Source organism: Pseudophryne corroboree, chromosome 6, assembly GCF_028390025.1.
Source record: "Pseudophryne corroboree isolate aPseCor3 chromosome 6, aPseCor3.hap2, whole genome shotgun sequence".
NCBI classification, from domain to species: domain Eukaryota; kingdom Metazoa; phylum Chordata; class Amphibia; order Anura; family Myobatrachidae; genus Pseudophryne; species Pseudophryne corroboree.
In genome coordinates this window covers 192,374,783-192,389,704 of record NC_086449.1, presented here as the reverse complement: position 1 = coordinate 192,389,704, position 14,922 = coordinate 192,374,783, and the positions used below count along the sequence as shown (strand labels likewise).

The 14,922-nt window shown below is 43.5% G+C and overlaps 1 protein-coding gene across 1 annotated transcript in view; it reads right to left on the bottom strand.

Annotated features, from left to right (window-relative positions):
* The window catches only part of ITGA11 (integrin subunit alpha 11), a 201,955-nt gene that overhangs the window by 14,995 nt on the left and 172,038 nt on the right, over positions 1 to 14,922 (bottom strand). The window contains exons 28-29 of the mRNA XM_063925538.1: positions 4,957 to 5,052; positions 1,504 to 1,617 (exon numbers count right to left, since the gene is read on the bottom strand). Coding sequence (XP_063781608.1) covers positions 1,504 to 1,617; positions 4,957 to 5,052 — 210 coding nt within the window. The remainder of the gene's footprint in view (positions 1 to 1,503; positions 1,618 to 4,956; positions 5,053 to 14,922) is intronic.

Below are 14,922 nucleotides of genomic sequence, written 5' to 3'. Positions count from 1 at the left end.
TGGAAAGCGGTTGTGATTGGTCTGAGTTTGTGTTGGTTGGGGTATGGCCTGAGAGGGAAGGGGCATGGTTTGTTAGGGATACATCTGGCCTGATTAGATATTGAGAGGTATGCGTGCACCATTATAAATGTATTTTTAAGTTAGCAGCTAAAAATGTAAATTATTGAGATTGTCTTACTTTCCCCCTCCCCCAGCAATTACACTACACTTGGCCATACTTGCCTACCTGACCCTCTCCATGAGGGAGAAAATGCTCTGTTCCTGGACTTTCCTGGTAATGTATGATTGTCATCACCTGTGGTGAAACACCTTTCTTATCAATTAACTAGCTCACCACAGGTGATGGCAATCATACATTACCAGGAAAGTCCAGGAACAGAGCATTTTCTCCCTCATGGAGAGGGTCAGGTAGGCAAGTATGAACTTGGCCCAAGCCTATCTGGCCATTCACATCCAAATCCAATCCAGAAAGATACTTTCTGTTACATGGGACCTCTGTGAGCCAGACTACATCAGGTGCTCTCAACTGAAGTCTCACCAACAGGTTATGTTTTGTGGACTTCTTTAATCATTTGCAGGTAAGTTACTCTATTTTGCTGGGTTAGTAATTATACCACCTGCTTCCAATGACAGAAATCCTCTAAACATGACCTGTTGTAAAATTTGAGGGTTGAGAACCTGAGAAATGTGAGAGAATGACACTGTACATTCACCTACAGAAACCTCTGTTTGTTCTAAGGCCTTATTAGTGCAGAATAAGCCATTCCAGTCAGCACAGTAAGAGCTATAGAAATGGGACAGGATTTCGGACGCAACCCATAGAAACAGCTTAAATAGATTTCCCTCCACCATTAGATAGGGGTGTTTGCTAATGCATGTTGCTTCAGAGCTTATACAGATAGGGTCATTGGTATATCTATAATGGGTGCAGAGTGTGCTGTGCACATAGGATCCTGGGTCCAGGGGATCCCACACTGCACAACCCTGTACCCATATAATTATACTCACCCCTCCTGAGTCCTATGGTAGTTGGCACTGCAGATGTAAATCACCAGGAAAATGTCCCCGGGTACAAGACGCAGGCGGCATATTCCTGGAGACTCGCACATGCCAGAGCCTACATGCCTGACGTCTCTGCCAGAAAGGAGGGGGCCCTCAAGGAGCCTGCACACTGGCCCTCTCCACTTTTAATCCACCCCTGGCTAGGGGAGATGTTACCACAGACAGGGATGACATGTAACACAGATGTATCAGGCATGGGAAATAGTTTAGAAATGGACTAGTGGAGAAGTTGCCCATAGCAAACCAATCAGCTTCTACTTATCATTTTATAGAATGTACTTGATAAATGCTAGCTCGAAACTAATTGGTTGCTATGGGCAACTTCACTGATCCAGTTCTGTCCACACTGTTCTCACTGCTTGATACACCAACCTCTGCTTGAATGATAAGTACACATAAAGCACATATGATGCAATTCATAGATTGTCTATGTTTTCTCACCTTCCAGAGAGCCAGAACCAGGAGAGCCAGCAGCAGCAGCCCACCTAATGTACTGATGACTATTATCCACAATGGAACCTCCCATTCCTCCTGCTTAGTAATTTCAAATGTGATCTGATAAAAAAACATGGAAGAAATCAATGCTTGAAAATACTGTGGGCACCTGAAATCATAGAGAATTGAGTCTGCATACATCAGTGCAGGCTACGGCCGTTATTCTTAGAACATATATGCAAAATGACAAAAAGTGATGACTTTGCAAACAAGAGGGGCAAACCTGGCATAGTGCTTTTTATTAGGGAGAGAACAGGCTGATCTTTACACTTGTAAATGACCACTTTACATTCCAAACACCAAGGGCGTACCTACCGTAGGTGCAGGGAGTGCAGCTGTAGCTGAGAGGGGCCCACCTTCCCCGTCACAGTTACATGTGTAATATACACTTTTCACCATTGGGTGGTATGTAGGGGCCCTTTCAAACTTTTTCCTTGGGGCCGACAATATATCTCGGTATGCCCCTGGACCTGCTCATTGTAATCTGGTATAAAATGAACTGGAGGGCATTTAAATGTTATATAATATGAACCAGGGCACTGTAATGAGGCACAATATGAACGGGGAGCACTATATATCATAATGTGAATTGGGGGTACTGTGTGGCATAATGTGTACTGGTAGCTCTAAAATGTGACATAGGGTGAACTTAAGCACTACTGTGATTCATAAAAGAAACTAGGGCACTACTATGGGGCACATCATTAATTAAGGCTCTACTATGGTTCAGAAAATGAACTAGGGCACTATTATAGGGCATAAAATTAACAACTGCTGCAGAGAAGTGTCTCTCTAGAAGCATTGGGATGGGGGCCCCTTCAAAATGTTGCTATGGGGCCCACAAAGTTCTGGCTATGCCCCTGCCAAGCACCAATGCTGCAAAGTGCTTTGATAATGGGGTTGGGTCACAGAAACACAAAGGGGCCCATTTTTCAAACAATCTTTGCAGCTATATCTCCGAAAACACCAGTTTCCAGGGGGTTAACTGTAAATATTTATTATCCCTCGGATGTATGTAGGAGGGACCGCATCAGGTATCTCTATACGGCCATTGCCACCGCCAGCCGCAGCCTCCATAGGTTTCTATGGGGGATGCAATGCTGCAAGATTTTTCTGAGATTGACACCCTGAAGATAGTGGTAGCCCACTGTAGCCTATGAGCTACATATCGCAAGCCCTCCGCAGCAGAGGAACCCTCCCCGGAAATGGCCGCTGCGCATGTGTGGTCAGCGGGAGTGCACATGCGCAGTAGTTCCGCTGCCACTCAGAGCTCATTGCAGGGACTGACTCTGGCCCCGTGGGTGCTCCATAATACTTCCCGCTGATACAATTGCATATTGCAATGTGATCTTGGGCGCTAACATTGCACCCAGATCGCAATGAATATTGCGAATAATGATAAATAGGCCCCAAAAAGAGACACTCAGTGCATTTATAGATTCCAGCCAGCAGGTGGCAGTATTATACAACATAAAATGTGTGCAACAGTAGTTCAGAAGTTGATTAACAGAGCATCACACAGATACTGTACTGTACATTGTGCAGGATAGTAAAGCTGCACACTTTTTTCAAATTATAATCTGTAATTTTGTAATCTACAGTATATGTATGATGATAATATTGTTCCATTTTCCTTATTAAACTAATCTACATGGCAATATGTAAATCTGCTGCGTGGTGTTTGCATATTTTCACTATGATTGCATGGATGTCTTCTGGATACTGCGGTTTCCTCTCACAATCCAAAAATATACTGGTAGGTTCATTTTCTCCTGACAAAACATTAACCCTAATAGGGAATATAGACTACAAGCTCCACTGGGGCAGGGAGTGAACAGACCCATATTCTCTGTAAAGTGCTGCGGAAAATGAGCATTCTATATAAATAACGTAGTAGTAATAATAATAATAATAATAATAATAATAATAATATTTGTTATGAAGAACATTAATATATTGCACATTGAATAATTACATTATCAATTATCAGAAATGCCTACAGTATTCTTTATTTATAGATTGTACTACTAGTAGCCTATTAAAAAATATGTGAATCATAGCTGTAAATTAAAATGAAATTTGTTGCAAAATTAATTTATGTTTACGTGGCCTTTCAAAAAAGAAAGATGGGGGATGTGTTAAACTGCATATATTTTTGCTCTCTTTCCGGTTACATAAAGAATTGTACAGCTGCTGAGGTGCTCCTACTGCTAAGGAATTCTTATCTTGCAAACCCGCCAATGTAATAGATGGCCAGCCAATCAATGGGAGTCTTATGCCTATGACGGAGATTGGGTGAATGACATCCATAGGAGAGGGACCTGAGCAACTGTTGGGACACTGGCCCTCATTCCGAGTTGTTCGCTCGCTAGCTGCTTTTAGCAGCAGTGCACACGCTAAGCCGCCGCTCTCTGGGAGTGTATCTTAGCTTAGCAGAATTGCGAACGAAAGATTAGCAGAATTGCGAATAGAAATTTCTTAGCAGTTTCTGAGTAGCTCCACACTTACTCTGCCACTGCGATCAGTTCAGTCAGTTTTGTTCCTGGTTTGACATCACAAACACTCCCAGCGTTCTCCCAGACACTCCCCCGTTTCTTCAGACACTCCCGCGTTTTTCCCAGAAACGCCAGCGTTTTTTCACACACGCCCAGTAAACGGCCAGTTTCCGCCCAGAAACACCCACTTCCTGTCAATCACAGTACGATCACCAGAATGATGAAAAATCCTCGTTATGCCGTGAGTAAAATACCTAACTTTTGTGTAAAATAACTAAGTGCATGCGCTCTGCGAACCTTGCGCATGCGCAGTAAGCGAAAATCGGCAACGAGCGAACAACTCGGAATGACCACCTCTGCTTGTGGTCTGAGCTATCCTGCATCTCAGAACTGTCTTCTTCCAGCACTTCTCCAGCGGCTGCTACTTGATAGATCTCGTACTCTGTATTCCTATAACAGCAAAATGTTGGAACCGCCCCAAAGAGTCAACAGAAAACTGTTTTGTATAACTCGCTGCCTGGTGCATTTTTGCATAATGTTTTTTTTTTTATATCTCTTCCATTCTTTATGCTTGTAATTAGGTTTTTTATAGTAAGACTAAAGTCAGAGGCATTTACTGTCTGGTGAAATAGCTTAAAATAAGCATGTTCTAACTATGTTTATTTTTTTATAGGTTGTGGTATGAATAAAAATTCCATAGTTACAATTACCACCAGTAATCCAAGGAACAACATGAAGTTTTATGTAGCACTCAAGGAAATCGCAAAGCAGGAACTGATTTGGATGGATTTGTCAGAATACAACCAAAAGCCATTCAATAAATAGGGAAACCTACAGCTGCCTCAAGGCAATATGCATTTAAAATGAACAGAAATATGTGCTATATACATGAAATTATCATCACCTGGCGACTGGGTTCCTCTTCTCTGAAAATAAAAGGACTGTGGAATTTCCGTTGTAAGACCGCAAAAGTAACCAAACTCACAGAGCGGAAGGTTATCTGCAACGAAAATTGGGATGTCTTTAAAAACACATAAACTAAACCCCTTACCCCTATAGTCATATATTTAATAAAAACTGAAACGTTAAGCATTTACAAGATGGAGTGAATTCTTGTCTTGCTCCTTCACAAGACTGTGAGTGCCACCAAGTTTCTCTAACCATATATGTGTGTGTATTTATATATATATATATATATATATATATATAGCAGTCTTAAACGGCGGCACTCAGAACAAATGAGACGAGACACTGCAAGTTGTTGCCAACGTTTCAAAGCAGTTCGCTTTTTCGTCAGGGCATGCCCTGACGAAAAAGCGAACTGCTTTGAAACGTTGGCAACAACTTGCAGTGTCTCGTCTCATTTGTTCTGAGTGCCGCCGTTTAAGACTGCTACATGTGGGGAGCTGCTATACTCTCCTAATTACGGAAGGCAACAGACGAAGTAACTCCATTTATGCTGAGAGTGCCGGGCCACACGTAATATATATATATATATATATATAGTGCATCCGAAAAGTATTCACAGCACTTCACTTCTTCCACATTTTGTTATGTCTTAGCCTTATTCCAAACTGTAATACAATTCTACACACAGTACCCCATAATAACATTGTGAAAAAAGTTTTTTTTTTAGATTTTTGCTAATTTATTAAAAATAAATACTAAGAAATCACATGTACATAGGTATTCATAGCCTTTGCTCAATACTTTGTTGATGCACCTTTGGCAGCAATTACAGCCTCAAGTCTTTTTGAATATGATACCACAAGCTTGGCATACCTATCTTTGGCCAGTTTTGCCCATTCCTCTTTGCAGCACCACTCAAGCTCCATCACGTTGGATGGGAAGCGTCAGTGCACAGCCATTTTCAAATCTCTCTAGAGATGTTCAATCGGATTCAAGTCTGGGCTCTGGCTGGGCCACTCAAGGAGAAATCACAGAGTTGTCCTGAAGCCACTCTTTTGATATCTTGGCTGTATGCTTAGGATCGTTGCCTTGCTGAAAGATGAACCGTCGCCCCAGTCTGAGGTCAAGAGCTCTTTCTGGAGCAGGTTTTCGTCCAGGATGTCTCTGTACATTGCTGCATTCATCTTTCCCTCTATCCTGACTAGTTTCCCAGTTCTTGCCACTGAAAAACATCCCCACAGCATGTTGCTGCCAGCACCATACTTCACTGTAGGTATGGTATTGGCCTGTCTGATGAGCAGTGCCTGGTTTCCTCCAAACATGACGCCTGGCATTCACACCAAAGAGTTCAATCTTTGTCTCATCAGACCAGATAATTTTGTTTCTTATGGTCTGAGAGTCCTTCCGGTGCATTTTGGCAGGCTGCCATGTGCTTTTTACTAAGGAGTGGCTTCCACCTGGCCACTCTAAAATACAGGCCTGATTGGTGGATTGCTGCAGAGATGGTTGTCCTTCTGGAAGGTTCTCCTCTCTCCACAAAGGCATGCTGTAGCTCTGACGGAGTGACCATCGGGTTCTTGGTCACCTCCCTGACTAGGGCCCTTCTCCCCCGATCGCTCAGTTTAGACGGCCGGCAAGCTCAAGGAAGAGTCCTGGTGGTTCCGAACTTCTTCCATTTATGGATGATAGGAGGCCAATGTGCTCATTGGGACCTTCAAATCAGCAGCTATTTTTCTGTACCATTCCCCAGATTTGTGCCTCAAGACAATCCTGTCTCGGAGGTCTACAGATAATTCCTTTGACTTCATGCTTGGTTTGTGCTCAGACATGCACTGTCAAGTGTGGACCTTATATAGGGGGTCATTCCGAGTTGATCGTAGCCGTGCAAAATTTTCTGACATGCGGGGGGACGCCCAGCATGGGGCTAGTCCGCCCCACATGTCAGTCCGGCCTCCCTCTCAGAAGTGCAAAGGCATCGTACAGCGGCAATGCCTTTGCACTTCAGGAGTAACTCCTGGCCAGCGCAGCTTTAGCGTGGTGTCCGGGAGCTACTCCTCGCTCCCTGGCCCGCAGCGGCTGCGTATGACGTCACGCAGCCGCTGCGGCCCACCCCCTGTTCGGTCCGGCCACGCCTACGAAACGGCATCCAAACACAGCCGTTTCGCCCCCTCCCGCCCATCGATCGCCTCTGCCTGTCAATCAGGCAGAGGCGATCGCTGTCCTGCTATGGCCGTCAGCCGTCCCGCATGCGCAGGCGCACAAAGGCGCCGGCGCATGCGCAGCAGGGACTGGTTCGCTCTGCTGCGTGAAAACGCAGCGAGCGAACGGGTCGGAATGACCCCCATAGACAGGTGTGTGCCTTTCCAAATAATGTCCAAACAACTGAATTTACCACAGGTGGACTCCAATTAAGCTGCAGGAACATCTCAAGGATGATCAGTGGAAACAGGATGCACCTGAGGTAAATTTTGAGCTTCATGGCATAGGCTGTGAATACTTATGTAGATGTGATTTCTTAGTTTTTATTTTTAATAAATTAGCAAAAATCACAAAAAACGGTTTTCATGTTGTCATTATGGGCAGTAGCGGATCTTGCCACGGGCACGAAGGACTTTTGCCCGGGGCGCCGCCTTCCGGAGGGCGCCATCCGGAGGGCACCGCACCATGGCAAGATCCGCTACTGCTGTGCCCCCCGCTGCCCGCTGTGTCCCGCTGTGAAGGGAACTAGACGCGTAGCGTCTAGTTTCCCTTCGTGGAGAGGACCTTTACTGTGCGGTGCGCGATTACGTCATCGCGCACCGCACAGCATTTCAGCGGCGCTACTACTGTACAGGGGGCGTAACTGACCACGCACCCTGTATGAAGCCATGCCCCTATTTCCCGCCCGGGGCGCAAAGAGGCATAGAACCGGCCCTTATTATGGTGTATTGTGTGTAGAATTTTGAGGGGGAAAATGAATTTGTTCCATTTTGGAATAAGGCTGTAACCTAACCAAATGTGGAAAAAGTGAAGTGATGTGAATACTTTCTGGATGCACTGTATCTGGGTATAGTTTGGCACTCACATCAGTAAAGTCATTATTGGGGTGATTCTTCAGAGACAGAGCTCAAAGCCATTTCCCATAAATAGAGGTAGTATATCCCAAAATGTGTGGAGTAGAGTTAATTCTTCAATACTTTTATTCAATTGATGCAGATATAAAATAGCATGGTATTGCCATTGTTTCCAAATACCATGCTATTTTATATACCATGTTATTTTATATCTTCATCATAAAAGTATTAAAGAATTATAACTACTCTTCTTGCACATTGTGGGATATACTTCCTCTATATTAATATATATCTCCTATATAATTGCCCGATCTGTCACTCTGTGACTGTGTGGCTAACGCTGGGTGGAGTCACAGTCACAGAGTCACAGAGATAGATCAATAGGAGGAGGATGGCGCCCCTCAGTCAGTCAACGCCGCCGCTGTATGTATGACCGATCTTTCTCCCGCCCCCGCCTCCTCTCTCCCCCCACCCTCCCAGGCTCAGCTTCCCCTCCCCGGTCGGCGGTGACTCCCAGGCTCAGGCGGAAAGAGGCCGCCTCATATCACTGCGCACAGGCCGGAGCCAGCCACACGGAGACCGCATGGAGGAGCTGCAGAGCGGGTGGCCAGGGAAGCTCCCCGGAACGGCGTCCACCCGGCCCGACTGCACCTTTGACTCCAGCTCCATCCTGCCTGTGACAGCCTCCGTGTCCCGGGGTACAGGGGATAATATCCCCCTTCTACTGTACACACTGCCCGGATTCTGCTCCCGTTCCTCCTGCCCGCCCATATACTGCATTACTACACACTATACCTACACAGCACACATTACATATATACAGTATATACATACATACTTTGCACTGCTACACTACATACATACACTGCACACATTACATATATATATATATATATATATATATATATACACATTATATACATACATACATACATACACTGCACACATTACATATATATATATATATATACATATATATATATATATATATATATATTAGTTTTGTGTTTTGGTTTTGGATTCGGTTCAGCGGCCGTGTTTTGGATTCGGACGCGTTTTGGCAAAACCTCACTTAAATTTTTTTGCTGGATTCGGGTGTGTTTTGGATTCGGGTGGTTTTTTTCAAAACCCCCTCAAAAACAGCTTAAATCATAGAATTTGGGGGTCATTTTGATCCTATAGTATTATTAACCTCAATAACCATAATTTCCACTCATTTCCAGTCTATCCTGAACACCTCACACCTCACAATATTATTTTTAGTCCTAAAATTTGCACCGAGGTCGCTGGATGACTAAGCTAAGCGACCCAAGTGGCCGGCATAAACACCTGGCCCATCTAGGAGTGGCACTGCAGTATCAGACAGGATGGCACTTAAAAAAATTGGCCCCAAACAGCACATGATGCAAAGAAAAGAGAAAAAGAGGTGCCCTGTGGTCGCTGGATGGCTAAGCTAAGCGACACAAACACCTCAATATTACAGGAATTATTCGTTCTAATCAATGCTATTATTGGTCCAAATCACTGGAAGAAAATGAAAAAATCACTGGAATTATTTGGCAAGATCACTGTAATTAAAATGATAAATCACTGATATTAATTGGTAAAATCTCGCTATTGTCTGCCTAGTGAAGTGGAACCTAGATGGAATTTTGTACCGGGGACCCAATAACTTCATCAGTTGTCTAAATCCCAATGCACTAATGGCGGAAAATGGGCGCACGTCTAACAGCGCACTGATTATACTGAGAACTGATTATTATACTGATCACTGATGATACTACGGAGAACTGACATTGAGCAGCGAGAACAGCACTGGACTATTGTACTGTAGTATACTGGTCACCACAATGCAGCACTGACACCGAGCACAGATATTAAGCACTGATCAGGATACTAGAAGTGACACGGTGCAGCAAGATAACGCTATGGCCTACTGTACTGTACTACTATATACTGGTGGTCACCACAATGCAGCACTGTACTACTATATACTGGTCCCCACAATGCAGCACAGATATTGAGCACTGATCCGGAGAATAGAACTGAGTCTGACACGAAGCTGCAAGATACAGCAATGGACAACTGTACTGTACTACTATATACTGGTGGTCACCACAATGCAGCACTGTACTACTATATAGTATTACTGGTCCCTACAATGCAGCACACTGAGCACAGATATTGAGCTTTTCAGGCAGAGAACGTAGCCATGTCCTCTCCGCTCAATCGACAATGCACAAGTGAAAATGGCGGCGACGCGCGGCTCTTTATATGGAATCCGAATCTCGCGAGAATCCGACAGCAGGATGAGGACGTTTTCCCCCGTTCGGGTTTTGCGTCTTAGGCGGGAAGAACCAAGGCTGCCTTGGACCCATGTAAACCACGTGAAGTTCGGGGGGGTTCGGATCTCGACGAACCGAACCCGCTCATCTCTAATATATATATATATATACATACATACACTTGTCAAAGTCAGAAAAATATCACTATGCACACTGCCATATTTGCACCTCATACATGTCCGCGCTGCGCATGCGAGCGCTCTCCCGTGCGTGCGCATACCCGCTGTTACGTGCACCCGCAGGCGCACTGTATGCGTATTTACGGTAGAGTTTCTGTGTGCCCAGCGTGCGACTCAATCGTTACATAATTCAACCATATAATGTATTTTATAAGTTAATATTCCCCTGAGTCCAACAGGTATCAGTGGGTCTCAAATGGCTCTTTGACCTTAGAGATCCCCCAAACAATAGTTTGCATGTTGTGAGGGCTTCACATGGTGTTATGCATAGGTAAGCACGGGAATAGTAATTGAAGATTAATTGTATTCCAAATCAGTATCTTTCCCGCAGACGGAGTACAATAGCCTTTAATTACACTGAGCTTTGAGACTCAATGAGGAGGGCCAACACCTGTGTTTACCAATGGGTTAGGATTTGTCTCCAGAAGAATGATTGCTGAGATGTCATTGTCTCAACTGAGAGTAGACAGTGAGATAGTATTCGCCAAACAATAGCTTCCCACAAGACAGGAATGTGTTGGTCATCACCCATTGTTTTGCATAACCAAGGCCACTGATGCAGCTGGCTCACATGCTGTGAGGGACACACACACCTTGTTGTTGACACACCCCCACAGCTGGAATGAGGGTATGATATACCCACTGGAGATCACAGGGCTCACTCACTCACTCACTCACTCACACAGCTACCTGGCACCCAGCAGCATGGAGGCTACATCCCCAGGACATCCTCCAAACTAAAGGCTAAGTATAGAAATCAAATGGCTAGATAAGGAAATATAGACAGATTGCTTTCTGGTTTAAATAGGATATTGTAACTTGGTTGTGTGATTGTTGGGTGTTTGGGTGATAGATCTGGGAATCTGTGATGGTAGCTGGGACATTAGACAACCTGTAGCATAGCATTTGTGGTATTTGTTTGCCTATGGTGATTTAAAATAGATTGTACTGGTTAGTTATAATATATATCTTGTTAATCATAAATACCACCATGCAGTTGCGTTTGGGCATGTGCTTGTAGCAGTGGCGGGCTGAGATGTGTGGTTACATTGTGATCTGGTCTTGTGATGAATATGCTCTGGTTATTGAGATACTGAAGTTGTTTGGAATGTGAAAGTGAATAAGATGGTTCTAGGAAGTTTAATTGAAATTGTGAAAGGTGATTTAGATGGTTTGGAATTGTAAAATCAGAACATATGCATTGTTCTGAGGCTTGGACATTTTGGAATAAAATGGAGTCTTGTGTCTTCTGCTATGTGATTGTGGTGTAGTAGAGAGTGCCATGTGTTTGGACCTGCAAATCTAAAATGGCTGCTGCCGGGTGTTTTCCCCTCCCCCTTTCAACCATGTGTTGCAGTCTTCATGGGAGTTTTCTCAAAATGGAGTCTAGCTTCTGTCCCATGCGGTATTGTAGGGTTGTGTTGTATATAGGGACAGCCAGTATGGGTAAGGTCAAGTATTTTCTCCACAAAGATTCTCAGCATTGAATAACTGCGCAGCGATTGTTCCTCACATGTGTAAGCTTCTCTGAAATCATATTGATCTTCTTGTTATTATGAGCCATTTCTCTCTCTCTCTTCCCCTCTTTCTCTCTTATTTTCCCTTAAATAGTATTGTATTGTATTTCCTGTGTAGTTATCTGGTTAGGTAGTCTATGTTATATTGTAGTGTATGATTTGTATTTGTATTAATTCTTTTGCAAGTATATCATTCATAATATATATATTAGGCGTTGGACCCTGAGCACGGTATCTGTGTATTCCTTATAGTGTTAAGTATTCTCAGAGCGTCGGTGACGCTCGAACAGCTTTAAAGGTAATAAGGTTATTCTGTGTTGCATTTACACTCTACCACTACACAGAGGTTTACAGTATAAGTACATTCCTTAAGGTATAGTTAAGGGAGTACCCTTGCGGTACTTTTTGCGCCAATTGCGTACTGTGGCCCTCATTCCGAGTTGATCGGTCGCAAGGCGAATTTAGCAGAGTTACACACGCTAAGCCGCCGCCTACTGGGAGTGAATCTTAGCTTCTTAAAATTGCGACCGATGTATGCGCAATATTGCGATTACTAACTACTTAGCAGTTTCAGAGTAGCTCCAGACTTACTCTGCCTGTGCGATCATTTCAGTGCTTGTCGTTCCTGGTTGACGTCACAAACACACCCAGCGTTCGCCCAGGCACTCCCACCGTTTCCCCGGCCACTCCTGCGTTTTTTCCGGAAACGGTAGCGTTTTCAGCCACACGCCCCTGAAACGCCGTGTTTCCGCCCAGTAACACCCATTTCCTGTCAATCACATTACGATCGCCGGAGCGAAGAAAAAGCCGTGAGTAAAAATACTTTCTTCATAGTAAAGTTACTTGGCGCAGTCGCAGTGCGAACTTTGCGCATGCGTACTAAGCGGATTTTCACTGCGATGCGATGAAAAATACCGAGCGAACAACTCGGAATGAGGGCCCGTGTTCTTTAACCTTTAACGTGTTTTTAATAAGATAAATATTTAGCTTTGTTAGATGGGGGCTCGTCCGGGATATCACGAACTTAATGATGCACTGTACATTACAAACGCGGCTGTAATTGACCGGCTAATGATGGACATCTCGCAAAATGCTGAAAAAAAACAAAACAAAAAAAAAAACATCCACGTTAATGTATTGTGGTATCAGTAAGACGCTGATAGGAAATTTTAAGGGACAAGGCGTTTCTCATAATATTTAAGATGCTAAAATGTATTTTTATTGTCGCAAAACCAGGTTCAAATGGATCATATCGTGTTTGATTAAGATTAGATTGTTTATCTGTTTAAGTAGGTTTAAAAGTACATTTAAAAGTTACTTTGGGAGCTAGCATGGTGATTTTCTTTATGGCAGGAGAGGCCGCATGGTCTGTCCACCATTTTGTGTGACCCTCATGAAGGTGGAAGGGGGAGGAGCAGCGGCCATTTTGGGAAGGTCAATATTTTTTTTTTTTTGAACGGCTGATTTTCAGTTGACTCAGGAAATAATCAGCCATCCATTGTCAAAAAGAAATCATCATTTAATGAGTTACCAATGCATTTATTTAACCAGTGTCATAGTCAATTATAAATAGTTCAGATAGGGCTTAATGAAAGTTGTTGTTTTGTTTTTTGTTGTGTTTTTTTTTTTCTTTTTCCCCTCTCACCTCCAAGATTCTAGGATTCTCTGCTAGTTGTGAGATGGGCCATTGAAATGCAAATGAACTTGTGTGACTGGTTTGTTGTTTTTTTTCTCTCCCAGCAGTGAAGGAGATTGCATTCACAGATAGTTTGAAAGCACATTCGTATGCAAATTGGAAGCACTGAATAAGGTCTCATATATGTAATAAGTGATTAGTACATATATGTAATGTCTATATGTCTGTGCTTACATCAATGTATGTTATTAGATTAATTTAGAATTGCATTTTCATCTGTGTACTTTCACATATCTCACCTTCCTGTTTGCCATTTGAATTGATAAACGTGCTAAGAGAGATTTGTCGCTATTTAAATAGTTAAAGTGTAAAAGTAATACATTAAGGGGTAAATTGTAAGACACACGCACAGCTTTACCTGAGATACAAGGAAAGACCTGTGTGGTGCTTGGTAGATGATTACAGTTAAAGATCATCTACATTGATAAACGTGCTAATTGTATTTTTGTGGCCAGCGTACACGTGTCTCTAACAAAAGACTGAGACTCGCGAACGCAACACAAAGGCCGACGCACGCAGCGTATATTACGCAACGGAGCGTCTGGGTACGCCCACCAAAACTCAAATCGCACAATAGCATTGTTCTAGTGGGGGCGGTATAGTATAGCCACGTGATCATAGCACAAATTGATTTCAGTTTCCAAAACTTAGTTTAAATACCTTACTTTACTGTAACGCCTCTGGGGAGAGCTATCAGACTACGGGAAATGATTTTTCTGATCAGAAAACTATAAGAATGATAGTGGGTTGAAAACGGTATGAGTGTATTTAATCCCGCTTTGTGGACTTTGTGATCTGTGTGATAAAACGGTATTGAATCCCGCTTTGTGGACTTTGTGATCTGTGTGATCTTTAGTGGAACGTGATGAGCACGGTCTGAGTGAAAACGTGCAACAGAGTGTGATAAAGTTTTCGTTGTATTACGCTCTGGCTGTTTTGGAGCACAGTAGGGAGACTCCAATGATCCTACCATTTATGGGCAACAAGTGTCTATAAGGGGTACGATTGGACCGCACGGTTGTAGGTGTGACCAATAACGCAACGTGATACGAGGTAAATTGCCCTCATACGTGTTGTGGGAAGCACATGCAAGCGTGATTTGTGTAAAGAGAAAAAAAAGGAAGAGAATTTTCACTGGTAAAATCTCTAGAGATAGGGCCTGCAACGGCTA